This window comes from Oncorhynchus tshawytscha, unplaced genomic scaffold, assembly GCF_018296145.1.
Source record: "Oncorhynchus tshawytscha isolate Ot180627B unplaced genomic scaffold, Otsh_v2.0 Un_scaffold_3414_pilon_pilon, whole genome shotgun sequence".
In the NCBI taxonomy this organism is placed as follows: Eukaryota; Metazoa; Chordata; class Actinopteri; order Salmoniformes; family Salmonidae; genus Oncorhynchus; species Oncorhynchus tshawytscha.
This window is the reverse complement of record NW_024609793.1, coordinates 443,374-470,184: the sequence shown is the minus strand read 5'-3', so window position 1 is coordinate 470,184 and position 26,811 is coordinate 443,374. Positions and strand designations below refer to the sequence as shown.

The 26,811-nt window shown below is 44.5% G+C and overlaps 1 protein-coding gene across 1 annotated transcript in view; it reads left to right on the top strand.

Annotated features, from left to right (window-relative positions):
• Positions 1-24,511, top strand: part of LOC112239164 (TBC1 domain family member 15-like) — a gene marked incomplete at its 5' end in the record, with an annotated part of 58,524 nt that extends 34,013 nt beyond the window's left edge. Inside the window, 8 exons of the mRNA XM_042318132.1 lie at positions 3,916-4,010; positions 6,383-6,499; positions 8,191-8,291; positions 11,254-11,353; positions 12,701-12,798; positions 13,249-13,365; positions 22,505-22,591; positions 23,430-24,511. Coding sequence (XP_042174066.1) covers positions 3,916-4,010; positions 6,383-6,499; positions 8,191-8,291; positions 11,254-11,353; positions 12,701-12,798; positions 13,249-13,365; positions 22,505-22,591; positions 23,430-23,654 — 940 coding nt within the window. The remainder of the gene's footprint in view (positions 1-3,915; positions 4,011-6,382; positions 6,500-8,190; positions 8,292-11,253; positions 11,354-12,700; positions 12,799-13,248; positions 13,366-22,504; positions 22,592-23,429) is intronic.
• Between the last annotated feature and the right edge of the window lie 2,300 nt (positions 24,512-26,811).

Sequence of the window (26,811 nt, the reverse complement as noted above, 5' to 3'; positions counted from 1 at the left end):
TACGTTTCTAGTTAGTAATATGACTAGTATTTAAGAATGGCTAATACGTTTCAGTTAGTAATATGACTCGTATTTAAGAATGGCTAATACGTTTCAGTTAGTAATATGACTCGTATTTAAGAATGGCTAATATGTTTCAGTTAGTAATATTTAAGAAAGAATGGCAAGAATGTTTCAGTTAGTAATATGACTTCTGTATTTAAGAATGGCTAATATGTTTCAGTTAGTATTATGACTAGTATTTAAGAATGGCTAATACGTTTCAGTTAGTAATATGACTATGTATTTAAGAATGGCTAATACGTTTCAGTTAGTAATATGACTCGTATTTAAGAATGGCTAATACGTTTCAGTTAGTAATATGACTCGTATTTAAGAATGGCTAATACGTTTCAGTTAGTAATATGACTCGTATTTAAGAATGGCTAATACGTTTCAGTTAGTAATATGACTCGTATTTAAGAATGGCTAATACGTTTCAGTTAGTAATATGACTAGTATTTAAGAATGGCTAATACGTTTCAGTTAGTAATATGACTCGTATTTAAGAATGGCTAATACGTTTCAGTTAGTAATATGACAGTTAGTAATATTTCAGTTAGTAATATGACTAGTATTTAAGAATGGCTAATACGTTTCAGTTTATGACTAGTATTTAAGAATGGCTAATAGTAATATGACTAGTATTTAAGAATGGCTAATACGTTTCAGTTAGTAATATGACTCGTATTTAAGAATGGCTAATACGTTTCAGTTAAAATATGACTGCCGTTTCTAGTTAGTAATATGACTCGTATTTAAGAATGGCTAATATGTTTCAGTTAAATATGACTCGTATTTAAGAATGGCTAATATGTTTCAGTTAGTAATATGACTCGTATTTAAGAATGGACAATATTTAAGAATGGCATTTTCAGTTAGTAATATGACTAGTATTTAAGAATGGCTAATACGTTTCAGTTAGTAATATGACTATATTTAAGAATGGCTAATATGTTTCAGTAATATGACTTGATTTAAGAATGGCTAATAAGAAATATGACTCGTATTTAAGAATGGCTAATACGTTTCAGTTAGTAATATGACTAGTATTTAAGAATGGCTAATAAAGTTAGTAATATATACATTTATATATGTTAATATGTTTCAGTTAGTATATGATAATATTTAAGAATGGCTAATATTTTCATTGAAGTAGTAATATGACTAGTATTTAAGAATGGCTAATACGTTTCAGTTAGTAATATGACTCCTATTTAAGAATGGCTAATATTCAGTTTCAGTTAGTAATATGACTCATTTAAGAATGGCTAATACTTATTCAGTTAGTAATATGACTCCTCTATTTAGAATGGCTAATAGTTTCAGTTAGTAATATGAAATGGCTAATACGTTTCAGTTAGTAATATGACTTGTATTTAAGAATGGCTAATATGTTTCAGTTAGTAATATGACTGTATTTCTCTCAATATTCAGTTAGTAATATGACTGGGTATTTAAGAATGGCTAATATGTTTCAGTTAGTAATATGACTATATTTAAGAAACACTAATCGTTTCAGTTTAATAATTTATTTAAGAATGGCAGGTTTCAGTTAGTAATATGACTAGTATTTAAGAATGGCTAATATTTTCAGTTAGTAATATGACTCTATTTAAGAATGGCTAATACTTTCAGTTAGTAATATGACTGTATTTAAGAATGGCTAATCTTTTCAGTTAGTAATATGACAGCTCGTATTTAAGAATGGCTATGTTTCATTTATGACTCATCCTGGCTAAAGAATGGTACGTTTCAGTTAGTAATATGACTCGATTTAAGAATGGCTAATAATGTTTCTTAGTAACATTCCTATTTAAGAATGGCTAATACGTTTCAGTTAGTAATATGACTCGTATTTAAGAATGGCTAATACGTTTCAGTTAGTAATATGACTCGTATTTAAGAATGGCTAATACGTTTCAGTTAGTAATATGACTAGTATTTAAGAATGGCTAATACGTTTCAGTTTGAAAATAAATGCTGCCGTTCAGAAGGCGTTGTGAGCACTATATGAAGAGAGTACTAGTTCTCATAGCTCAGCACCCCGGTTATGTTGAAGGAAATTAAAGTGGTCCGTACTATTCTGTTTCATCGCCACACAGTCAACACACCCTAAATGAGATTAGGGAATTGTCAGGGACCTCACGATACGATATGATCACTACGTATGTGCTGATTCTATATGTATCACGATACGATATGATCACGATACGATATGATCACGATACGATATGATCACGATACGTATGTGCTGATTCTATATGTATCACGATACGATATGATCACGATACATATGTGCTCATTCTGTATGTATCACAATATGTATGTGCTGATTCTATATGTATTACGATACGATATGATCACGATACGATATGATCACGATATGTATGTGCTGATTTGATGTTCCAAACATATTGCTAACTAATTGTCTGATGCAGAGAGATGATAAGAAACTAGTTTTGATCAGTCATGGAAATAAGTACTGAAACCATGTTGGGTCACTATTTAAAAGGTCCAATGTAACTGTTTTTTAAAATCTCAATATCAAATCATTTCTGGGAAAAAATTATGTACCTTTTATTGTGATTGTTTTATATTAAAATGGTCAAAAAGAAACACAATTGTTTCTCCTCAAGCAAGAATTTAGCCAGGACTTTCTGGAAGTTGTCTGAGTGAGGGTTAAAACTGGAAACTAGCTGTTATTGGCAGAGAGGTTTGGAACTCTCTTTCTTATTGGTCTATTAACTCATTTAAACGCCAAAACTCCATCCCACCAAAACAGACAGAAATTTCAGGCAGTCTTTTCAAACAGCTCTTATACTAAAAGGACATTATCATTTTCACAATATTATTCCAACTTCATATATATATATTATACATAAATATATTTAAAAGACAGAGAAATCAAGGTTTTGACTGCACTGGGCTTTTAAAAAGAAGATGGAGAACCGAGCTATATGACAAAATACCAGTGTTTTAGTACAGGTAAAGTGAACTAGCGCTAGCTAACACTACCTAACAAAATCAAAAAATATATACATTTATATATGTTTTACTTGGAGTCAAGGTATCTATAATATGGTCCAAAGTAATATTGCGATATGTAACTATACATTTATCCCCGTCACTAATGTACTATGTGAAATATTCTCCGTTGTCTCACTCCTTTACTTTCCTCTCTTTCCTCAGGGATGAGTACTTATTCCCTCTCTCATCATCCTCTTTTCTCTCTTCTCATCCTCTTTCCTCAGGGATGAGTACTTATTCCCCCGCTCTTCTCATCCTCTTTCCTCGGGATGAGTACTGATTCCCTCTCTTCTCATCCTCTTTTCTCTCTTTCTCATCATCATCCTTCTAACAGTTTCCTCTCAGGGATGAGTACTCTTTCCTCAGGGATGAGTACTTATTCCCTCTCTCATCATCCTCTTTTCCCCCCCTCTCTTCTCATCCTCTTTCCTCAGGATGAGTACTTATTCCCCCTCTTCTCATCCTCTTTCCTCAGGGATGAGTACTTATTCCCCCTCTCTTCTCATCCTCTTTCCTCAGGGATGAGTACTTATTCCCCCTCTCTTCTCATCCTCTTTCCTCAGGGATGAGTACTTATTCCCCCTCTCTTCTCATCCTCTTTCCTCAGGGATGAGTACTTATTCCCCCTCTCTAACAGGATCTTTAGAGACCTCAGGGATCCTCTTTCCTCAGGGATGAGTACTTATTCCCCCTCTCTTCTCATCCTCTTTCCTCAGGGATGAGTACTTATTCCCCCGCTCTTCTCATCCTCTTTCCTCAGGGATGAGTACTTATTCCCCCTCTCTTCTCATCCTCTTTCCTCAGGGATGAGTACTGATTCCCCCTCTTCTCATCCTCTTTCCTCAGGGATGAGTACTTCCGTATGAAGCTCCAGTGGAAGTCAGTGAGTGAGGAGCAGGAGAAACACAACAGCATGTTTAGAGACCACAGGAGTCTAATAGGTAATCATCACTTCTAACAGCATGTTTAGAGACCACAGGAGTCTAATAGGTAATCATCATCACCACTTCTAACAGCATGTTTAGAGACCACAGGAGTCTAATAGGTAATCATCATCATCACTTCTAACAGCATGTTTAGAGACCACAGGAGTCTAATAGGTAATCATCACTTCTAACAGCATGTTTAGAGACCACAGGAGTCTAATCATCATCATCACTTCTAACAGCATGTTTAGAGACCACAGGAGTCTAATAGGTAATCATCACTTCTAACAGCATGTTTAGAGACCACAGGAGTCTAATAGGTAATCATCACTTCTAACAGCATGTTTAGAGACCACAGGAGTCTAATAGGTAATCATCATCTTCATCACTTCTAACAGAATGTTAGTCAGGAGTCTAATAGGTCATCATCATCATCACTTCTAACAGAATGTTAGTCAGGAGTCTAATAGATCTTCATCACTTCTAACAGAATGTTAGTCAGGAGTCTAATAGGTAATCATCATCTTCATCACTTCTAACATAATGTTAGTCAGGAGTCTAATAGGTAATCATCATCTTCATCACTTCTAACATAATGTTAGTCAGGAGTCTAATAGGTAATCATCATCTTCATCACTTCTAACATAATGTTAGTCAGGAGTCTAATAGGTAATCATCATCTTCATCACTTCTAACATAATGTTAGTCAGGAGTCCAATAGGTAATCACCATCATCATCATCACTTCTACCAGAATGTTAGTCACCAGATAATAGCCTGGAGGTTTTAGACCAGCAGCCAAAAGGCTTTCATCCCATGTAACATATCCTGCCATTGTGCCCTTGATCAAGGGACTTAACCCCCCCACGATTGCTCTCCATCCAGGGGCGCTGCTGCTGACCCTGTACATCTGGGGGCTCTGTCTGGGGGCTCTGTCTGGGGGCTCTGTCTCTGTCTGGGGGCTCTGCTCTGCCTGGGGGCTCTGCCTCTGTCTGGGGGCTCTGTCTGGGGGTCTGGGTGCTCTCTCTGGGGCTCTGGGGGCTCTGCCTGGGGGCTCTGTCCTGCCTGGGGCTCTGCCTGGGGGCTCTGTCTGGGGCTCTGGGGGCTCTGCCTGGGGGCTCTGTGGGGGCTCTGTCTGGGGGCTCTGGGGCTCTGTCTGGGGCTCTGTCTCTCTGTCTGGGGGCTCTGCTCTCTGTCTGGGGGCTCTGTCTGGGGGCTCTGCCTCTCTGTCTGGGGGGCTCTGCTCTCTGCCTGGGGGCTCTGCTCTCTGTCTGGGGGCTCTGTCTGGGGGCTCTCTGTCTAGAGGCTCTGCCTGGGGGCTCTGCCTGGGGGCTCTGTCTGGGGTTGTTGAGGAAGCCAGAAGAAAGTTTTCCCTTCTAATCGATGGACAATAGTTGTATTCTATTTGATTCTATTGGTCTGACAGTGGGATGGTTATGTGGTTTGAACAATGGGCACTGTGACAAACAGGAGACCTTTCCAATATGTTAATGAGTTAGTCTCCTTGTTCCAACAGCCTCAGTCAGCAACTTAACTTCCAGCAGCCAGTGAAGAACAAAAGTTGGCCACATTTCTCCAGGTCTCACCCCAAACTGCTCAGCAAAACCATTTGAAACAAAGTGTGACACCTTTCCTAGTTTAGCTACTTTACGACTGAGCTGAGCCTGGAATCAATCTGTCTCCCATCGGATCAACCCCATGTTTTATTTATTCAATATTCCATCAGCGTCGTCCGCCTGTAGAACCCAGCCCCAAAACCTGCGTCCCAAATGGCACCTTATACCCTGTACGTAGTGCACTACTTTTGACCTGAGCCCTATGTGCACTAAATAGGGAGCAGGTTGTCATTTGGGACCGGCCATGTCAGCCAGGTAATGGGATCTCATCTCCTCCTGATCGTTGAGGAATGATCCATACTGGATCTGGCTGGCTCCTCAATGGACTTGGCATTTCTGTTCTCTCTGTCTCTTTATTCTCTCTCTCTCTCTGAGTCCCCCCCCCCCTGCTATTCAAAGGATTGAAATTAGGCTCCGGTTGTAACAGGGTTAGAGTTGTGTGCGCTCTGTAAATGTCAACTGAAATGAATATGGAAATGAGCGGCGGCTGGCACGGAGCAATGCTGAACTGTTGGAAGTGCTGCTGGTCCCATTTCTGATTTCAACTCCTGGTAGTCAACTTTTCCTCTAAGGACAATCAGGCAGACGAGATGTGTGGTGAAGTCGGAGCCTACAATCATAAAGGGTCTCTGAGTTGTGAGGAGTGCTGATCTACGATCAGGTTCCTTCTGTTCCATGTCATCTGACTCATTATGTTCTTTATGTACTTGCAAATGTATTTGGTGAATTAAGGGGATTCTAAGGTCTCTGACTGTGTTGATTTCCTCCACAGAGAAAGACGTGAACAGGACAGATCGGACCAACACTTTCTATGAAGGACAAGACAACCCAGGACTGATCCTGCTGCACGATGTCCTCATGACCTACTGCATGTATGACTTTGACCTGGGTAAGACAAAGCTGGTCATACAGAATGACTTTGACCTGGGTAAGACCACGCTTGTCATACTGAATGACTTTGACCTGGGTAAGACCACGCTTGTCATACTGAATGACTTTGACCTGGGTAAGACCACGCTTGTCATACTGCATGACTTTGACCTGGGTAAGACCACGCTTGGTCATACTGAATGACTTTGACCTGGGTAAGACCACGCTTGTCATACTGAATGACTTTGACCTGGGTAAGACCACGCTTGTCATACTGAATGACTTTGACCTGGGTAAGACCACGCTTGTCATACTGCATGACTTTGACCTGGGTAAGACCACGCTTGTCATACTGAATGACTTTGACCTGGGTAAGACCACACTTGGTCATACTGAATGACTTTGACCTGGGTAAGACCACGCTTGTCATACTGAATGACTTTGACCTGGGTAAGACCACGCTTGTCATACTGAATGACTTTGACCTGGGTAAGACCACGCTTGTCATACTGAATGACTTTGACCTGGGTAAGACCACGCTTGTCATACTGCATGTACTCGGCCTCTACTGGGTTTTTACTGAGGATTCACCAACAATGAATACTAGATGCCACTCAGCACCAGACGTGATCAGTGGAGGCTGCTGAGGGGAGGACGGCTCATAATAATGGCTGGAACGGAGTGAATGGAACGGCATCAAACACATGGAAACCATGTGTTTGATACCATTCCACTGATGCCGCTCCAGTCATTACCACGAGCCTGTCCTCCCCAATTAAGGTGCCACCAACCTCCTGTGGTCAAGATTGTGTTGGAATGAAAACTCTCCAGAACTGTTTCAAATCCTCTCTCTGTCACCACCAGGCTTTGGCTGGCTGGCTGGCTGGCTGGCTGACTGACTGACTGGCTGACTTACTGGCTGACTGGCTGACTGTCTTACTGGCTGACTGTCTTACTGTCTTACTGGCTGACTGTCTTACTGGCTGACTGTCTTACTGGCTGACTTACTGGCTGACTTACTGGCTGACTTACTGGCTGACTGTCTTACTGGCTGGCTGGCTGGCTGGCTGACTGTCTTACTGGTTGACTGTCTTACTGGCTGGCTGGCTGACTGACTTAATGGCTGGCTGGCTGACTGACTGACTGACTGGCTGGCTGGCTGGCTGACTGGCTGACTGGCTGACTGACTGGCTGACTTACTGGCTGACTGGCTGACTGTCTTACTGGCTGTCTTACTGGCTGGCTGGCTGACTGACTTACTGACTGGCTGACTGTCTTACTGGCTGACTGTCTTACTGGCTGGCTGGCTGACTTACTGGCTGACTGTCTTACTGGCTGGCTGGCTGACTGACTTGCTGACTTACTGGCTGGCTGGCTGACTGGCTGACTTACTGGCTGGCTGGCTGACTGACTGGCTGGCTGGCTGACTGGACGGCTGGCTGACTGACTGGCTGGCTGGCTGACTGACTGGCTGGCTGACTGGCTGGCTGACTGTCTTGCTGGCTGGCTAGCTGACTGACTGGCTGGCTGGCTGACTTACTGGCTGACTGGCTGGTTGGCTGGCTGACTTACTGGCTGGCTGGTTGGCTGGCTGGCTGGCTGACTGACTGACTGACTGACTGGCTGGCTGACTGGCTGACTGGCTGGCTGACTGGCTGGCTGGCTGACTGACTGGCTGGCTTAACCGGGTTGTTTTCTCTCTGTCACCAGGCTATGTCCAGGGTATGAGTGACCTGCTGTCTCCGATCCTCTATGTGATGGAGGACGAGGTGGACGCCTTCTGGTGCTTTGTCTCCTTCATGGACCAGATGGTGAGACTGACGACATAGAACTAGATATACTAGAACAGACATAACTTAATAAGACCATAGAAATAGGCTAGATAAACTAGCAGGGACATAACCTTTTAGTGGTTTGTCTCCTTCATGGACCAGATGGGTAAAACCTGAGAACATCTGAATTATTAGAACATGCGGAACACAGAAATATAAATACTAGAATGGACAAAGCCCCTCAGACCAAAGCAAATGAAATGAGGATGTCCATTCTCGTCATTCCATGTCTGTGGGTGAGACCTTCACTTACCTCGGTGTAGGTATATGACAGCACAGTTCTTCCTGTTTAATGAGAGAGGGAGGCCAACTAGGTAAGTGTTGGTAGAGTGAGATCTGATTACCTGACCACGCTGTGTTCCCATGGTGCATTTCACAAAGGATGCATCCAAGCCCACTCTCTCATAGCCTCCACCAATAGCTGAGCAGAGCCCTGACACTTTGTGATGTCACTCCAGCTCTATGATTTGTGTTCTGAATTAGTTTCTGTCTTATTATCCAACTTATTACAACACCATCCAGCTTCCTGTCCGTTACGTTACGACACCATCCAGCTTCCTGTCTGTTACGTTACGACACCATCCAGCTTCCTGTCTGTTACGTTACGACACCATCCAGCCTCCTGTCTATTCTGTTACGACACCATCCAGCTTCCTGTCTGGTACGTTACGACACCATCCAGCTTCCTGTCTGGTACGTTACGACACCATCCAGCCTCCTGTCTGGTACGTTACGACACCATCCAGCTTCCTGTCTGGTACGTTACGACACCATCCAGCTTCCTGTCTGGTACGTTACGACACCATCCAGCCTCCTGTCTGGTACGTTACGACACCATCCAGGCTCCTGTCTGGTACGTTACGACACCATCCAGCTTCCTGTCTGTTACGACTACCATCCAGCCTCCTGTCTGGTACGTTACGACACCATCCAGCTTCCTGTCTCCAGCTTCCTGTCTGTTACGACACCATCCAGCTTCCTGTCTGTTACGACACCATCCAGCTTCCTGTCTGGTACGATACCATCCAGCTTCCTGTCTGGTACGTTACGACACCATCCAGCTTCCTGTCTGGTCGTTACGACACCATCCAGCTTCCTGTCTGGTACGTTACGACACCATCCAGCTTCCTGTCTATTCTGTTACGACACCATCCAGCTTCCTGTCTGGTACGTTACGACACCATCCAGCCTCCTGTCTGGTACGTTACGACACCATCCAGCTTCCTGTCTGGTACGACACCATCCAGCTTCCTGTCTGTTACGACACCATCCAGCTTCCTGTCTGGTACGTTACGACACCATCCAGCTTCCTGTCTGTTACGACACCATCCAGCTTCCTGTCTGGTACGATACCATCCAGCTTCCTGTCTGTTACGACACCATCCAGCTTCCTGTCTGGTACGATACCATCCAGCTTCCTGTCTGGTCGTTACGACATCCAGCTTCCTGTCTGGTACGTTACGACACCATTCAGCTTCCTGTCTGGTACGTTACACCATCCAGCCTCCTGTCTGGTACGTTACGACACCATCCAGCCTCCTGTCTGGTACGACACACCATCCAGCCTCCTGTCTGTTACGTTACGACACCATCCAGCTTCTGTCTGTTAGTACGACACCATCAGTCTGTTACGACACCATCCAGCCTCCAGTCTGTCTGGCTTACGACACCATCCAGCCTGTCTGGTACGTTACGACAGTCTGTCTGGTAGTTTACGACACCATCCAGCCTCCATCCAGCCTCCAGCCTCCAGTCTGTCACACCATCCAGCCTCCAGTCTGTTAGTGAAAGGTAAAAGGCCTGACTGTCACGACACCATCCAGCCTCCAGTCTGTTACGACACCATCCAGCCTCCAGTCTGTTTCCTCTACTCTTTCCTCCAGATAGCTGCTGAAGTAATTTAAAGGGGATTTCGTGTTCATTAACCATCCATAGCTTTATAGATACTGTAGCCCAGGGCTGGTCTACCCTGGTAAACAGCTACACACAGACACACAGGTTAGGGTAAACAGCAATCATGTTATTATTACTCGGCTGAGTGGTCTTGTACCTGACAGGCCCTTGTTATTCAAAGAAAACCCAAAGACCTTGTCCTCTCCAGCACTGTAGCTGTCATCCCACCCATTAATACATCAAACATGGCAACATCAGGGTTATTGATTTAAACGCCTGCCAGATAGCAACTTGTTAGTGAGGAAGGTAAAAGGAAGCCTGGTGACTGAGGAGTAGAGAGCATCAATGTGGTGTTATGTGACTGGCTGGCTGGCATGCTGGCTGGCTGGCTGGCTGGCTGGCTGGCTGGCCGACTGACTGGCTGGCTGGCCGACTGGCTGGCTGGCCGACTGGCTGGCTGGCCGACTGGGTGGCTGGCCGACTGGCTGGCTGGCTGGCCGACTGGCTGGCCAGTCGGCTGAATGACTGGCTGGTAGGCTGAATGACTAGCCAGCAGGCTGAATGCCGGCACGCTTCATCTGGCAGTCCGACGGACTAATCTGGGTTAGGAGGCGGATGCCAAGATACCACTACCTGCCCCATGCATAGTGCCAACTGTAAAGTGTGGAGGAGGAGCAATAATGAATACAGAAATGCTTTGTCAAGATCGGTATGGGAAGAACTTGACTGGTCTGCACGGTGCCCTGACCTCAACCCCCAATCAAACAACTTTAGGATGAATTGGAATGCCGACTGCGAGCCAGGCCTAATCAGTGCCCGACCTCACCAATGCTCTTGTGGCTGAATGAAAGAAAGTCCCCCACAGCAATGTTCCAACATCTAGTGGAAAGCCTTCCCAGAAGAGTAGAGACTGTTATAGCAGCAAAAGGGGGGACCAACTCCATGCCCATGATTTTGGAATGAGATGTTTGATGAGCAGGCGTCCACATAGTGTCGATCGTGTAGTCTGTATCGTGTGAATATATTTATATTCTGTCTAAATTCTCAGCACCAGAACTTTGAGGAGCAGATGCAGGGAATGAAGACTCAACTGATCCAGCTCAGCACTCTGCTACGACTACTGGACCTGTCCTTCTGGAACTACCTGGGTGAGGGGAACACACACACACACAGGGCATGCTTTAAAAAAAAATCCTTCCAGAAAATTACATTTTAGCGTCAATTATTGGGGTCCCGGTAGTCCAGTACCTCCCTAATGAATAACACCCATTACTGCCATTTAGAATCCACAGAATAGAACATTCACCGTGACAACGGAACACACATTCATCCTCATCATAAGTGTACTAGATAATCACCTTGATGGAGCCAGTGAAACATTTCCCTTGTGCTTTCTCTCTCTCTCTCTCACACAAGTGCCGACGCCACATTTCGTCTTCGAAAGAAAAACAAGAGTTTATCCGAGTTTGACTAAGACTTCGTAATGAGATAAATATGGTGTGTTCTGTTTGGAAAAGTCTCCTATTTGCTAGAGGTCGTAGGGGGTAGCCGCATCCCTAAACAGTCCCTGATAAGTTGTTTTGAATTAGGCTGTTTAAATGCGGCTAGCGCTACCGTGCAGTCTGATTGGGACGATGTTGATTTATCACCGCGTACTTTATAGTCATTAATTTTCTTGATTAATTTGGGCTCGCTCAGCCACCCTACTAAAACTGGTCTGCTGTTCGTTACCTTACCGGATAACAACAACGGCTCCTTCGGAATTTAGAGAGCTTCCAAGAACAATAAACCAAGTCAATTCAATAATATGTAAATGAAATGTGTTGTTTATGGCTTTAATTTGAGCTGGAAAGGTTAGATTGAGGGCAGGAAGAGAACGACAGTGATGGACGGGATTGTCTTTTGGGGGGGGGGGTGAAGGGGAGAAAGAAGAGATAGAGAGGGGACGTAAGAGGCTTAAGGTCTACGATTGGTTGACTTTAATTTACGAGGCTCCACTTCCTCACTATTGATATTCCTTCAGCTCCTTGATCAGAGATGCTCACAACCCTGACACATTCCGAGTGGATTTAACACCCTCAGGGATGGTTGGATCTATGCCCAATGGCTTTTCAGCTCATGATGTCTAAAGGCAATACCTGAGATGTTGTCGGGTTCCCTTCATGCTAACCTTATGTTAGAGGTCACCTGTACTTCTGCTAACCTCATGTGTGTGTATCTTACAGTGGCCCAGGACTCTGGTCACCTGTACTTCTGCTAACCTTGTGTGTGTGTCTCCATCTTACAGTGGCCCAGGACTCTGGTCACCTGTACTTCTGCTAACCTTGTGTGTGTGTGTGTGTGTGTGTGTCCATCTTACAGTGGCCCAGGACTCTGGTCACCTGTACTTCTGCTAACCTCGTGTGTGTGTGTGTGTCTCCATCTTACAGTGGCCCAGGACTCTGGTCACCTGTACTTCTGCTAACCTTGTGTGTGTGTGTGTCTCCATCTTACAGTGGCCCAGGACTCTGGTCACCTGTACTTCTGCTTCCGCTGGCTCCTGATTCGCTTCAAGAGAGAACTGAGTTTCCCTGATGTCCTGCGTCTTTGGGAGGTGAGTCACAGACATTCAAGGCGTTTACCGTTAATCAATCGTCTGTTCTCTAATGATCGATCAGCCCACACAGTCAATCCAGCCAATCAATCAAAGAGGCCAATCAGTCATTACAGTGAGCACTTGATCAATCAGTGGCCTCTCTCTGTCCCCTGACTCTCTGGTCCTGCTGCTCCTCAGTCTCACCACCTCCTCTTCTCCTGCTCTCCTCCTCCTCCTAACTCCCCGTAGATGAATCAGTAACCTGATTAAAAGGCCCGTGGTTTAGTTTTCATTTCATCATCTCTCCATTCGTCCAGAGGCATTGCGAGGAAACACAAGCCAATTAGAATTAATTAAATTATGTTTCACAGAATCACAACAATTAGTTTGATTTATCAGACATAATGATGCAGATACTGTATCTCTCACACACACACACGACTCTGATTGTCTCTGGGTTGACTTCAGGTAATGTGGACCGGGCTGCCGTGCCAGAACTTCCACCTGCTGGTGTGCTGTGCCATCCTGGACTCAGAGAAACACCAGATTATGGAGGAACAATATGGCTTCAATGAGATCCTCAAGGTGTGTGTTCTTTTATGTTTTGCCTGTATGTGTGTGTTCACTTGTATCTGTCTCTGTGTGAGTGCAAGGTTGGTTGGGGTCAACATTATACTAAATATGACCTGCCCTACCTCCTAAAATAGAAAGGGTCCTTTTAACTCCTATCAGAGGAGAGTAGGGGAGGGGGGGAGGGGGAGGGAGAGAAGAGGAGGGGAGAGTTGGGGGGAACTTGGGGGGGGAGAGAAGAGGAGAGTTGGGGGGAGAGAAGAGGGAGAGTTGGGGGGAGAGAAGAGGAGAGTTGGGGGAGAGAAGAGGAGAGTTGGGGGGGAGAGAAGAGGAGAGTGGGGGGGAGAAAAGAGGAGAGTGGGGAAAGCACTACAGACACATTGATGTCTGGTCCCCTCTGTCTTTTAGTGGTGTTCAACCACTCACTATTAAAAGTCTCCATCTAAATGTCCTGATGACGGTCAATGAAAACCATAGAACCCGTTTTTCCCCCCGTTTTCTCAATAGTGGAATGGGATTGTTTTAGTGCATGTGAAACGGCTAGCTTAGTTAGCGGTGCGCGCTAAATAGCGTTTCAATCGGTGACGCCACTTGCTCTGAGACCTTGAAGTAGTGGTTCCCCTTGCTCTGCAAGGGCCGCGACTTTTGTGGAGCGATGGGTAACGATGCTTCGTGGGAGGCTGTTGTTGATGTGTGCAGAGGGTCCCTGGTTCGCGCCCGGGTATGGGCGAGGGGACGGTCTAAAGTTATACTGTTACACATGTTTAGTGTCTTTTGTATATTGAAAATGACTAATGATAGGTCTGGGAATCTCTCTAGAAATATAGGCTGATGTTATCAGGAGTTATCTTGGCTGTGTTATATACATGATAGCCTGTAAGGATGCTTAGAACCGTTTTAAATCATTCAACATTTTACCTTGAGGTTACTTCCTGATGTGATCACAGCTGTTCTTTCTGCAGTTGGTAGACAGCTAGTAGATGGTAACCATGGAGACCTTGCAGGCTCTATCTATACAGTAGCTAAAACACCAGGTGGGAGACAGTTGATAGATGGTAACCATGGAGACCTTGCAGGCTCTATCTATACAGTAGCTAAAACACCAGGTGGGAGACAGTTGGTAGACTGCTAGTAGATGGTAACCATGGAGACCTTGCAGGCTCTATCTATACAGTAGCTACAACACCAGGTGGGGGAGGGAGGTGGCAGTAGATAGGGGGGGGAGAGCGAGGGGGGGTTTTAGGGAGGGAGAGAAAGGAGGGAAAGAGAGTGGTGAGAGAGAATGGGCTTTACGCTGTGTTTTATGATGTCTGAAGGAAGCAGTTAATTATCACCTAGCAGGAGCATGTGGTCTTCTAACTAACAGGCTCTCACTGCCTAGTCATATTACAACACACGTGTCATATCCACACAGAACACTGGTTTTCAGTGTTGGAGTGCTTATCCGTGTCATCACTTTAGCACAGGGACGGGCAACTTCGGTGGGGTGGGGGCCACCAAAAACCTCATCACAAGGGGCCGCAGTGCCTCGCTGGTCTGCATACCTACATCCATATTCACACATGCAGTCAGAGCTGGCTCTAGCATTTTGGAGGCCCTAAGCAACATTTTGTTGGGGGGCCCCTGCCACTTTGCAGGCAAAACTTTTTTTTAGCTGCTGCCCCCCCCCCTTGAAAGCCGGAGAGAGAAAGTTTGACACATTTTGTCATGGGATGGAAAGGCATGTTGCAGTGAGAGAATGACCAACAGCCCCAAGTCGACCAGTTTTTAGTCATTATTTATTTTTTAGTTTACCTTTTTAACTAGGCAAGTCAGTTAAGAACAAATTCTTATTTACAATGACTGGTCTAGGAACAGTGGGTTAACTGCCTTGTTCAGGGCCAGAACGACAGATTTTTACCTTGTCAGCTCGGGGATTCGATCCAGCAACCTTTCGGTTACTAGTCCAACACTCTAACCACTGGGCTACCTGCCGCCCCATACAGTACTATGATCACACCATTTCCATTTATTACAGGACACTGATAATAACTTGTCCACTGGAGCTGTTGACTTCTGTTTCAACTTTCTCCTTCTGGTTCCTGAGAGAGTGACGGCACAAGACTTAAGTAAAAATAAACACCAAAACACAACAGCATTATCAACGTGTTAAGATATGCATGACGACATGACAACATGACATGACGATTCCAACTCTCTCTTCGCCTGACTTTGTCTTCAGGACACTTTTCTGCTGGATTCCACCAAAATGAAAGCCCTAAAAAGCCTCCTCATGCTTTCACCCCGTCCTCACCATCAGAACACAGGTTCAGAGAGCGGTTCCCAAGCCCTGGCATCCTCACTTTGCTCCCCATCTCCTTCTCTGTCACCTGGTAGGCAGGTCACTTGGTAGGCAGGTCACTTGGTAGGCAGGTCACTTGGTAGGCAGGTCACTTGGTAGGCAGGTCACCTGGTAGGCAGGTCACCTGGTAGGCAGGTCACCTGGTAGGCAGGTCACCTGTAGGCAGGTGCGTAGTCCTAATCAATGCTACATCCTCTTGAGGTAACTCGGCACTGGATAGACTTCCACATGAATGCCTCCAACATGTTGTTTAAAGTACCATCTTTCCTTTTCATCTGATCCATTAACCAATAAAGCAGCTCACCTAACTATGGTGTTTAAAGTGTCTCCCAGACCCAACCCATCTGCATGTCTACAGTGGCATCTAGTCTTTCTCTCTCATTCGCTCCACTTCCTCTGTCATCTTCAAGCGTCATCTTCAATGACGTTGGACCTCGCAACCTCACAACGTCACAACCTAACAACCTCACAACCTCACAACCTAACAACCTAACAACCTCACAACCTCACATCCTCACAACCTCACAACCTAACAGGTTTCTGGAAAGTTGACAATAGTGTCCGAAATGCCAACACGATCTCTGCTACTCTCACCATGATCTGGGTCTGTGTAATAGTCTCTATATTGGGCACAGTTAGCTGTTCTCCCTCTCCTACGAGCCATCTCCTGTAACAACATACACAGTCTCTGTGGATGATCCCATTCTATCACCCCCATCACCTTCCATCCCACTTAAGTCTGATGTAAACATTCTGTCTCAATCACAGGCCCATGTGTACCTCACTTCCTGCTACAGATACATTTCCACATATATCATTCCATCTAACCCGTAACACTATAGTCACTACTCCTAATGCACTTCTACAGTTATAAACATACTAAAACATTCCTAAATCAATTAGTCAATATACCTCAGTCCCTCCTCTAGAACAATGATCAGTCTTATGTTCCACGACACCTAAAAACCTATTGACTTGAACAGGGAAGAGAGAAAGAGTCTGTTTAATAATTCACACCACCCTTGATGCTACTAGGACTGGGGACAGAACCGTCCCTCCGTTACGTTCTATGGCCTTGTGATTACTGGTCTCCATGCCGTCTCCTTCATTTTCATCCTTGGGTGTTATCGCAAGACACAGACTATGAACCTTGTGTGCAATTAATTATACCGTATCGTCCAGCAATCTGAATGTATGATGCGATGTAACATGAATATTCTGATGACATGGTAAAACAAAAGAGAACAGAAATGGTTGTCCCGAGCGATCATCCAGTGAGTTCTCCAATAACCTCCCTCTCGGAGGACACTTAAAGATAAGGGTTCTAGAGCCTTCCTGGGGCCTAATACATTTTAAAGATAAGGGTTCTAGAGCCTTCCTGGGGCCTAATACATTTTAAAGATAAGGGTTCTAGAGCCTTCTTGGGCCTAATACATTTTAAAGATAAGGGTTCTAGAGCCTTCCTGGGGCCTAATACATTTTAAAGATAAGGGTTCTAGAGCCTTCCTGGGGCCTAATACATTTTAAAGATAAGGGTTCTAGAGCCTTCTTGGGGCCTAATACATTTTAAAGATAAGGGTTCTAGAGCCTTCCTGGGGCCTAATACATTTTAAAGATAAGGGTTCTAGAGCCTTCCTGGGGCCTAATACATTTTAAAGATAAGGGTTCTAGAGCCTTCCTGGGGCCTAATACATTTTAGCAGTGTCCCCACTCCTCCAGTTTGAGAGCAACTCTCTCTCTCACTGTAGCCGAATCATAACTAAAACATTTTTATAAATTATCCAACCCAAATTTAGAATGACAGTCCTTAGTGCTTTACTTTGAGTCTTCTCAATCTAGCACACATCATCCCGGTTAGAATGTACATTTATAAATGGGAACTCTTTATTGCCGGTAATAACTCTTCTCATTACAGCCCCCCTTTGTCCCTGTTTTCCTGTTGCGAGTGGCCTGGTAATGACAGATCGGTATCTCAATGCGTACTTAGTCTCAATTGTTCAGTGTAGACCTCCCTTCTCCCGGCACTTATCATTCTAGCGTCTTCTTCAGATGGCGTTGCAGTTCATCTTCCCATGTAACTCTTGCCTGTCGCGTTTGATGCCCTTGATAATGTCCTCGATTTCAGTGTAAAGTAATGTTTTTCCCACTAATACAAGTCTCTCACCTGAGCCGCTATTTTTTAATTTTTAATTTGACCTTTATTTAACTAGGCAAGTCAGTTAAGAACAAATTCTTATTTTCAATGACGGCCTACTAGGAACAGTGGGTTAACTGCCTGTTCAGGGGCAGAACGACAGATTTGTACCTTGTCAGCTCAGGGGTTTAAACTTGCAACCTTCCGGTTACTAGTCCAACGCTCTAACCACTAGGCTACCCTGTCTGGTCAATTTCTCCCATCAGCACGCTAGCAAGAGAAGTTTCTCTCTCCATGCTGACTCCACATGCGCGGTCTCAGCACCCCTGCCGTCCGCACCCAGGTTTGGCTCGGACACAGATAAGTGTTAAAGGTCACCGTCACTTTGAACGCCTTTGTCGCTCTTTCTGCAGCCGGTTTGGGAGGGTTTTGAGGTTCACACACACTGTTTGTGGCCAAATGATTCCTACATGCATTAAGACACCATCTGACGTCACCTTCCATGATCACCTAAAGAGAGGACAGATCAGAAAAACCGTTTTAGTTCATTTCTGTTTCAGGAAAACCATACAAGCTTTGACTATATGACAAATTATTACATTCCCAATTTTCTTAATAGCATTTTCTCTACGACAAATGTCAAATAACATAACAACATACTGTTACTGTTGAAACTGTTTTTCCAACTTAGTTCATATTCCCTTATTTTACTGGCTACCTCTCTGAAGAGTTGCCAGGTCAGGGAGTTAGCACCCTAACCCATCGGGGGGTACCCCAACACTCCCCTATTTTACTGGCTACCTCTCTGAAGAGTTGCCAGGTCAGGTAGTTAGCACCCTAACCCATCGGGGGGAACCCCAACACTCCCTTATTTTACTGGCTACCTCTCTGAAGAGTTGCCAGGTCAAGGAGTTAGCACCCTAACCCATCGGGGGGAACCCCAACACTCCCTTATTTTACTGGCTACCTCTCTGAAGAGTTGCCAGGTCAAGGAGTTAGCACCCTAACCCATCGGGGGGAACCCCAACACTCCCTTATTTTACTGGCTACCTCTCTGAAGAGTTGTCAGGTCAGGGAGTTAGCACCCTAACCCATCCCGTGTTACCCCGTGTTGGTACCCCAACACTCCCTTATTTTACTGGCTACCTCTCTGAAGAGTTGCCAGGTCAGGTAGTTAGCACCCTAACCCATCGGGGGGTACCCCAACACTCCCTTATTTTACTGGCTACCTCTCTGAAGAGTTGCCAGGTCAGGGAGTTAGCACCCTAACCCATCGGGGGGAACCCCAACACTCCCTTATTTTACTGGCTACCTCTCTGAAGAGTTGCCAGGTCAGGAGTTAGCACCTAACCCATCGGGGGAACCCCAACACTCCCTTATTTTACTGGCTACCTCTCTGAAGAGTTGCCAGGTCAGGGAGTTAGCACCCTAACCCATCGGGGGGAACCCCAACACTCCCTTATTTTACTGGCTACCTCTCTGAAGAGTTGCCAGGTCAGGGAGTTAGCACCCTAACCCATCGGGGGGAACCCCAACACTCCCTTATTTTACTGGCTACCTCTCTGAAGAGTTGCCAGGTCAGGGAGTTAGCACCCTAACCCATCTGGGGGAACCCCAACACTCCAGTAGACTCAATCTGGTGAAGTTTCTATCGAAACAAAGACAGTAATGAAATCAGCAATACACACATCACACTCCATTTCATGAAATCAGCAATACACACATCAAGGTCAAAGGTGAAATAAAATGTAAACTATCCATTTCATGAAATCAGCAATACACACATCACACTCCATTTCGGGTAACTGTCAACCCTCATTAACATATATTTTATTTTATTATATTTTTCTTTCTATATGCAGACTGAACAAAATACCAGTGTATATTTCCCAAAGACCAGGACCCTGGGAACTGGTTGTTTCCACTTTAAACACATGATTCACATCGTGGTTTAATAAAACGCTGCATGTTAACTCAAACATAAACGAATACGAATACCCAATCCTCTTAGAATTACAACTCTTGATAATTGTTTATTTTATTTATTTCACCTTTATTTAACTAGGCAAGTCATAACTCCATAAGGAAATAATGGTACCTCATTAAGTAATGGTAGAATAGAGACGGGTGTTTCTCGTTCATTTTGTAATTAAATCCCACATGTCCCCTTCATTGATCAAACACCGCTCTGTAAAATGTTCCTGTCCCGCTGCTCTCTAGAGGATTGGTTGTTGCTCTTTTGAAAAAGATGGAAACGCTCCTATAGTGTCATTTCCTCCGACTGCAGCAGGCTTCATTCCTACTTTACACTCATTGTTCCAATGTCTGATAGCTCCCTGTTTATAGATGTGGGACAGTCTGCCTACACAATGTCCGATAGCTCCCTGTTTTTAGATGTGGGACAGTCTGCCTACACAATGTCCGATAGCTCCCTGTTTATAGATGTGGGACAGTCTGCCTACACAATGTCCGATAGCTCCCTGTTTTTAGATGTGGGACAGTCTGCCTACACAATGTCCGATAGCTCCCTGTTTATAGATGTGGGACAGTCTGCCTACACAATGTCCGATAGCTCCCTGTTTATAGATGTGGGACAGTCTGCCTACACAATGTCCGATAGCTCCCTGTTTATAGATGTGGGACAGTCTGCCTACACAATGTCCGATAGCTCCCTGTTTTTAGATGTGGGACAGTCTGCCTACACAATGTCCGATAGCTCCCTGTTTTTAGATGTGGGACAGTCTGCCTACACAATGTCCGATAGCTCCCTGTTTATAGATGTGGGACAGTCTGCCTACACAATGTTCGATAGCTCCCTGTTTATAGATGTGGGACAGTCTGCCTACACAATGTCCGATAGCTCCCTGTTTATAGATGCGGGACAGTCTGCCTACGCTTAAGTATTTTTTTTGCTACTCACCAGTCTGAACGATAACATTGAGTTCCTTTGTCCAGTGTCTGTGTTCGTTTGCACATCTTAATCTTTTCTTTTCATTGGCCAGTCTGAGAGATGACTTTTTCTTTGCAACTCTGCCTAGAAGGCCAGCATCCCGGAGTCGCCTCTTCACTGTTGACGTTGAGACTGGACCGGGTAACTCTGCCTAGAAGGCCAGCATCCCGGGGTCTCCTCTTCACTGTTGACGTTGAGACTGGACAGGGTAACTCTGCCTAGAAGGCCAGCATCCCGGAGTCGCCTCTTCACTGTTGGCGTTGAGACTGGACAGAGGAACTCTGCCTAGAAGGCCAGCATCCCGGAGTCGCCTCTTCACTGTTGACGTTGAGACTGGACAGAGGAACTCTGCCTAGAAGGCCAGCATCCCGGAGTCGCCTCTTCACTGTTGACGTTGAGACTGGTGTTTTGCGGGTACTATTTAATGAAGCTGCCAGTTGAGGACTTGTAAGGCGTCTGTTTCTTGAACTACACACAATAATGTACTTGTCCTCTTGCTCAGTTGTGCACCGGGGCCTCCAACTCTTTCTATTCTGGTTAGGGCCAGTTTGCGTTGTTCTGTGACAGGAGGAGTACACAGCGTTGTACGAGATCTTAAGTTTCTTGGCAATTTCTCGCATGGAATACCCTTAATTTCTCAGAACAAGACTAGACTGACGAGTTTCAGAAGAAATGAGCCTGTAATTGAACCCACAAATGTTGATGCTCCAGATACTCAACTAGTCTAAAGAAGGCCAGTTTTATTGCTTTTTTAAATCAGTTCAATAGTTTTCAGCTGTGCTAACATAATTGCAAAAGGGTATTCTAATGATCAATTAGCCTGTTTTTTTTATATTCTAAACTTGGATTAGCTAACACAACGTGCCATTGGAACAGAGGAGTGATGGTTCCTGATAACGGGCCTAATTTAGATATTCCATTAATAATCAGCCGTTTCCAGCAACAATAGTCATTTACAACATTAGCAGTGTCTACACTGTATTTCTGATCAGTTTGATGTTATTTTAAATTGACAAAAAAAATGCTTAAAAAAAACAAGGACGTTTTTAAGTGACCCGATGTTTTAAACGGTTAGAATATGTTTTTACTGATCTGCCCACAGGCCGTCAGTTACCCATCTCTGCTTTAGCAGGCCGTCAGTTACCCATCTCTGCTTTAGCAGGCCGTCAGTTACCCATCTCTGCTTTAGCAGTCCGTCAGTTACCCATCTCTGCTTTAGCAGGCCGTCAGTTACCCATCTCTGCTTTAGCAGTCCGTCAGTTACCCATCTCTGCTTTAGCAGGCCGTCAGTTACCCATCTCTGCTTTAGCAGGCCGTCAGTTACCCATCTCTGCTTTAGCAGTCCGTCAGTTACCCATCTCTGCTTTAGCAGTCCGTCAGTTACCCATCTCTGCTTTAGCAGTCCCCATCTCTGCTTTAGCAGTCCGTCACCCATCTCTGCTTTAGCAGGCCGTCAGTTACCCATCTCTGCTTTAGCAGGCCATCAGTTACCCATCTCTGCTTTCAGTTACCCATCTCTGCTTTAGCAGTCCGTCAGTTACCCATCTCTGCTTTAGCAGGCCGTCAGTTACCCATCTCTGCTTTAGCAGGCCGTCAGTTACCCATCTCTGCTTTAGCAGGCCGTCAGTTACCCATCTCTGCTTTAGCAAGTCACTGATCAAAGAATGTTCTCCCTTCTACTTTTCTCCCTTCTTCTTTTCTCCCTTCTTCTTTTCTCCCTTCCTTCCAGCTCATAAATGAACTGTCAATGAAACTGGACATCGTGGTCATCCTCAACAAAGCTGAAGCTATATGCCTGCAGCTGAAGAGTTGTAAGGTATGTATCCATAGATAGGACATCTATCTATCTTCAGAACATTTGTGCTTCCAGTATATTCTGAAATACAATGCATGGGTTTTGAGAAGCTCACCCATCCGGCTCGAAGGACCATGGTAAATAATGGAGGGTTTGCCGGGTGTGGAGAGGGAAACAATTGGTTTGTGCTGTTTCCAGTAGAAGGGTGTGAAGGGGGTTTTCAACACAACCCTCGTTAACTTGTTTGGTTATTCCGACAATATCTTCATAGAATTTACCCAACAGTGGTAGAAACACATAGGGGGTATGAATGAATGCAGTTGAATCTAACCCTCATTCAAAAAACCTGTGACATATATGTTTTTAATATTTATTTTTATTTATTTTATAAAAAAATAAGAACTGTGTAGGATTTCCCCAACTTGGTGGTATAACAATATACACAAGGTGTGTGAAATAAATGCAGTTGAAACTAAACCTCATTAAAACTGTGTCTGTGGCACATGTTTTTAATAGTTTCCTGTGATGATATCCTTGTAGGATGTGTCCAACTGCGTGGCAGAACATTAGATACCTTCAGAATGTTTGTTCCTGTATTCTGAAACACTTACTGAACTTGCTACTCTTTTTTTCAAATGTCTTTTTACTGTTTTATTTCTTTACTTACACACACACACACACACCTTTTTTCCCACACCATTGGTTAGAGTAAGCATTTCACTGTAAGGTCAACACCTGTTGTATTCGGCGCACGTGACAAATAAACTTTGATTTGATTCATAGCGAACAGTCTTCAACACCTTGTCATTGACCTATGGTTCTAACCAGATCGTTAACCTGATGTTTATTATCTGTGTAGGATTTGCCCAACTCCGTGGTTGAGATGCTTGGATTCAACAGCAGAGACACTGAGTCATCATCCCAGTCAGAGGACACTGAGAGAACGGACAGACCAGACTCTCCCGAACCTTCTACACCGTCAGACGACCAGCAGGACTTAGTCTCTGAGTACAACCCCAGCGGCAACAACGGACACTTACGGGACGCAGCGCGTGACGTTTACAAATTAGCTTACATATCGTAGCCAGCCTGGCTAACAGTAGTCTCTCGTCCAGTGAGAGATTTGGTTCTGGTGGCTGAGACGAGGCTCACAGCCTGGTGAAAAAGGTGGATTGCGCCTCTCCCACCTCACAGCCCGAGGAGAGATAGGAAATGGCTTCTCATGGCAGTATCTTTATAATAGAGCCCAAGAGCTATTCATTTACAGGAAGTTTTTGCAAATCAAATCATTTTTGTAATGATTCTGTCTGTTAATCATCTAATTTTTCTTGTTCGATGGTGGTCTTTGAGTTTTTAGGATATTGTTCCTTATTGCCCCTGACTCCAAGGTATTTAGTGTTCAGCAGATTGCTCCTTATTGCCCCTGACTATAAGGTATTTAGTGTTCAGCAGATTGCTCCTTATTGCCCCTGACTATAAGGTATTTAGTGTTCAGCAGATTGCTCCTTATTGCCCCTGACTATAAGGTATTTAGTGTTCAGCAGATTGCTCCTTATTGCCCCTGACTATAAGGTATTTAGTGTTCAGCAGATTGTTCCTTATTGCCCCTGACTATAAGGTATTTAGGGTTCAGCAGATTGCTCCTTATTGCCCCTGACTATAAGGTATTTAGGGTTCAGCAGATTGTTCCTTATTGCCCCTGACTATAAGGTATTTAGTGTTCAGCAGATTGCTCCTTATTGCCCCTGACTATAAGGTATTTAGTGTTCAGCAGATTGCCCCTGACTATAAGGTATTTAGTGTTCAGCAGATTGCTCCTTATTGCCCCTGACTATAAGGTATTTAGTGTTCAGCAGATTGCTCCTTATTGCCCCTGACTATAAGGTATTTAGTGTTCAGCAGATTGTTCCTTATTGCCCCTGACTATAAGGTATTTAGTGTTCAGCAGATTGCTCCTTATTGCCCCTGACTATAAGGTATTTAGGGTTCAGCAGATTGCTCCTTATTGCCCCTGACTATAAGGTATTTAGGGTTCAGCAGATTGTTCCTTATTGCCCCTGACTATAAGGTATTTAGGGTTCAGCAGATTGCTCCTTATTGCCCCTGACTATAAGGTATTTAGGGTTCAGCAGATTGCTCCTTATTGCCCCTGACTCCCAGGTATTTAGTGTTCAGCAGATTGCTCCTTATTGCCCCTCACTCCAAGGTATTTAGTGTTCAGCAGATTGTTCCTTATTGCCCCTGACTATAAGGTATTTAGTGTTCAGCAGATTGTTCCTTATTGCCCCTGACTATAAGGTATTTAGGGTTCAGCAGATTGCTCCTTATTGCCCCTGACTATAAGGTATTTAGTGTTCAGCAGATTGTTCCTTATTGCCCCTGACTATAAGGTATTTAGGGTTCAGCAGATTGCTCCTTATTGCCCCTGACTATAAGGTATTTAGTGTTCAGCAGATTGCTCCTTATTGCCCCTGACTATAAGGTATTTAGGGTTCAGCAGATTGCTCCCTGACTTATATTTAGCCCCTGACTATAAGGTATTTAGGGTTCAGCAGATTGTTCCTTATTGCCCCTGACTATAAGGTATTTAGGGTTCAGCAGATTGCTCCTTATTGCCCCTGACTATAAGGTATTTAGGGTTCAGCAGATTGCTCCTTATTGCCCCTGACTCCCAGGTATTTAGTGTTCAGCAGATTGCTCCTTATTACCGTGTTAATCTTGACTTTACTTGTTAATCGCTCCTGAATCGTGTGAATAGTCAAATATAATGCTGAAGTAGTTGACATTTAAATATAGGTGGAAGGGCTGAGGAATGGATAAGGTTTTATATAAACAGGGCTTATTACATCTCACTGTAATATTCAGCTAATAGGAGCCCTACTGTAGGTGTAATTCAATTAGAACTATTTCATGAAGATGTGGTTGTATTATCTCAAGGCAAGGCCCCTCTCCTCTACCAAATGAAAAGGATTTTCTGCCCTGCAGCCTATTGACATTTTACACAGTGTACAAAACATTAAGAACACCTGATCTTTACATGACATAGACTGACCAGGTGAACGCATGACATAGACTGACCAGGTGAATGCATGACAGACTGACCAGGTGAATCCATGACACAGACTGACCAGGTGAATGCATGACATAGACTGACCAGGTGAACGCATGACATAGACTGACCAGGTGAACATGACTGACCAGGTGAATGCATGACATAGACTCCATGACATAGACTGACCAGGTGAATGCATAACATAGACTGACCAGGTGAATGCATGACATAGACTGACCAGGTGAATGCATGACATAGACTGACCAGGTGAATGCATGACATAGACTGACCAGGTGAATGCATGACATAGACTGACCAGGTGAACGCATGACATAGACTGACCAGGTGAATGCATGACATAGACTGACCAGGTGAATCCAGGTGAAAGCTATGATCCCTTATTGAGGTCACTTGTTAAATTCTCTTCAATCAGTGTAGATGAAGGTGGAGGAGACAGTTTAAAGAAGGAGTGGTTAATCCTTGAGACATGGATTGTGTGCCATTCAGAGGATGAATGGTCAAGACAAAATATTTAAGTGCCTTTGAACGGGGTATGGTAGTAGGCGCCAGCCGCACCAGTTTAAGTGTGTGAAGAACTGCAACGCTGCTGGATTTTTCAACAGTTTCCGTGTGTATTAACAATGGTCCTCCATCCAAAGGACATTCAGCCAATTGAGACAACTGTGGGAAACACTGGAGTCAACATGGGCCACTATCCCTGCGGAACGCTTTCGACACCTTGTGGAGTCCATGTCCCGACGAATTGAGGCTGTTCTGAGTGCAAATGGGGATACAACTCAATATTAAGAAAGTGTTCCTCATGTTTTGTCCACTCAGTGGTTTTCTATGCCGCTGACATCTGATTTGGTAAGACTGAAAGAGACATGATTTATATTGAAAAAATGTCATTTTGTTTCTGAATCCATATTGTTAATCGTACTAGAATGTGTGGGTTGGCATGGTGATAATGTATGTACAAGTAGTTAGATGTCTGTTCCTCTGGACTGGAGGTTCCCAGAAGTTGCTTCAACATACACCCAACCTTACAGCAATGTTTTTTTTTTTAAATGATGTAGAGTTCATGTTTAGCCAACCATGAGGCCCTTTGTCAACATGTACAGACAGTCTTACTTCCCTTGTACTCGTTTATATGATCTGTTAGCTTCACTCGCCTCCCAAAACGTAGTGA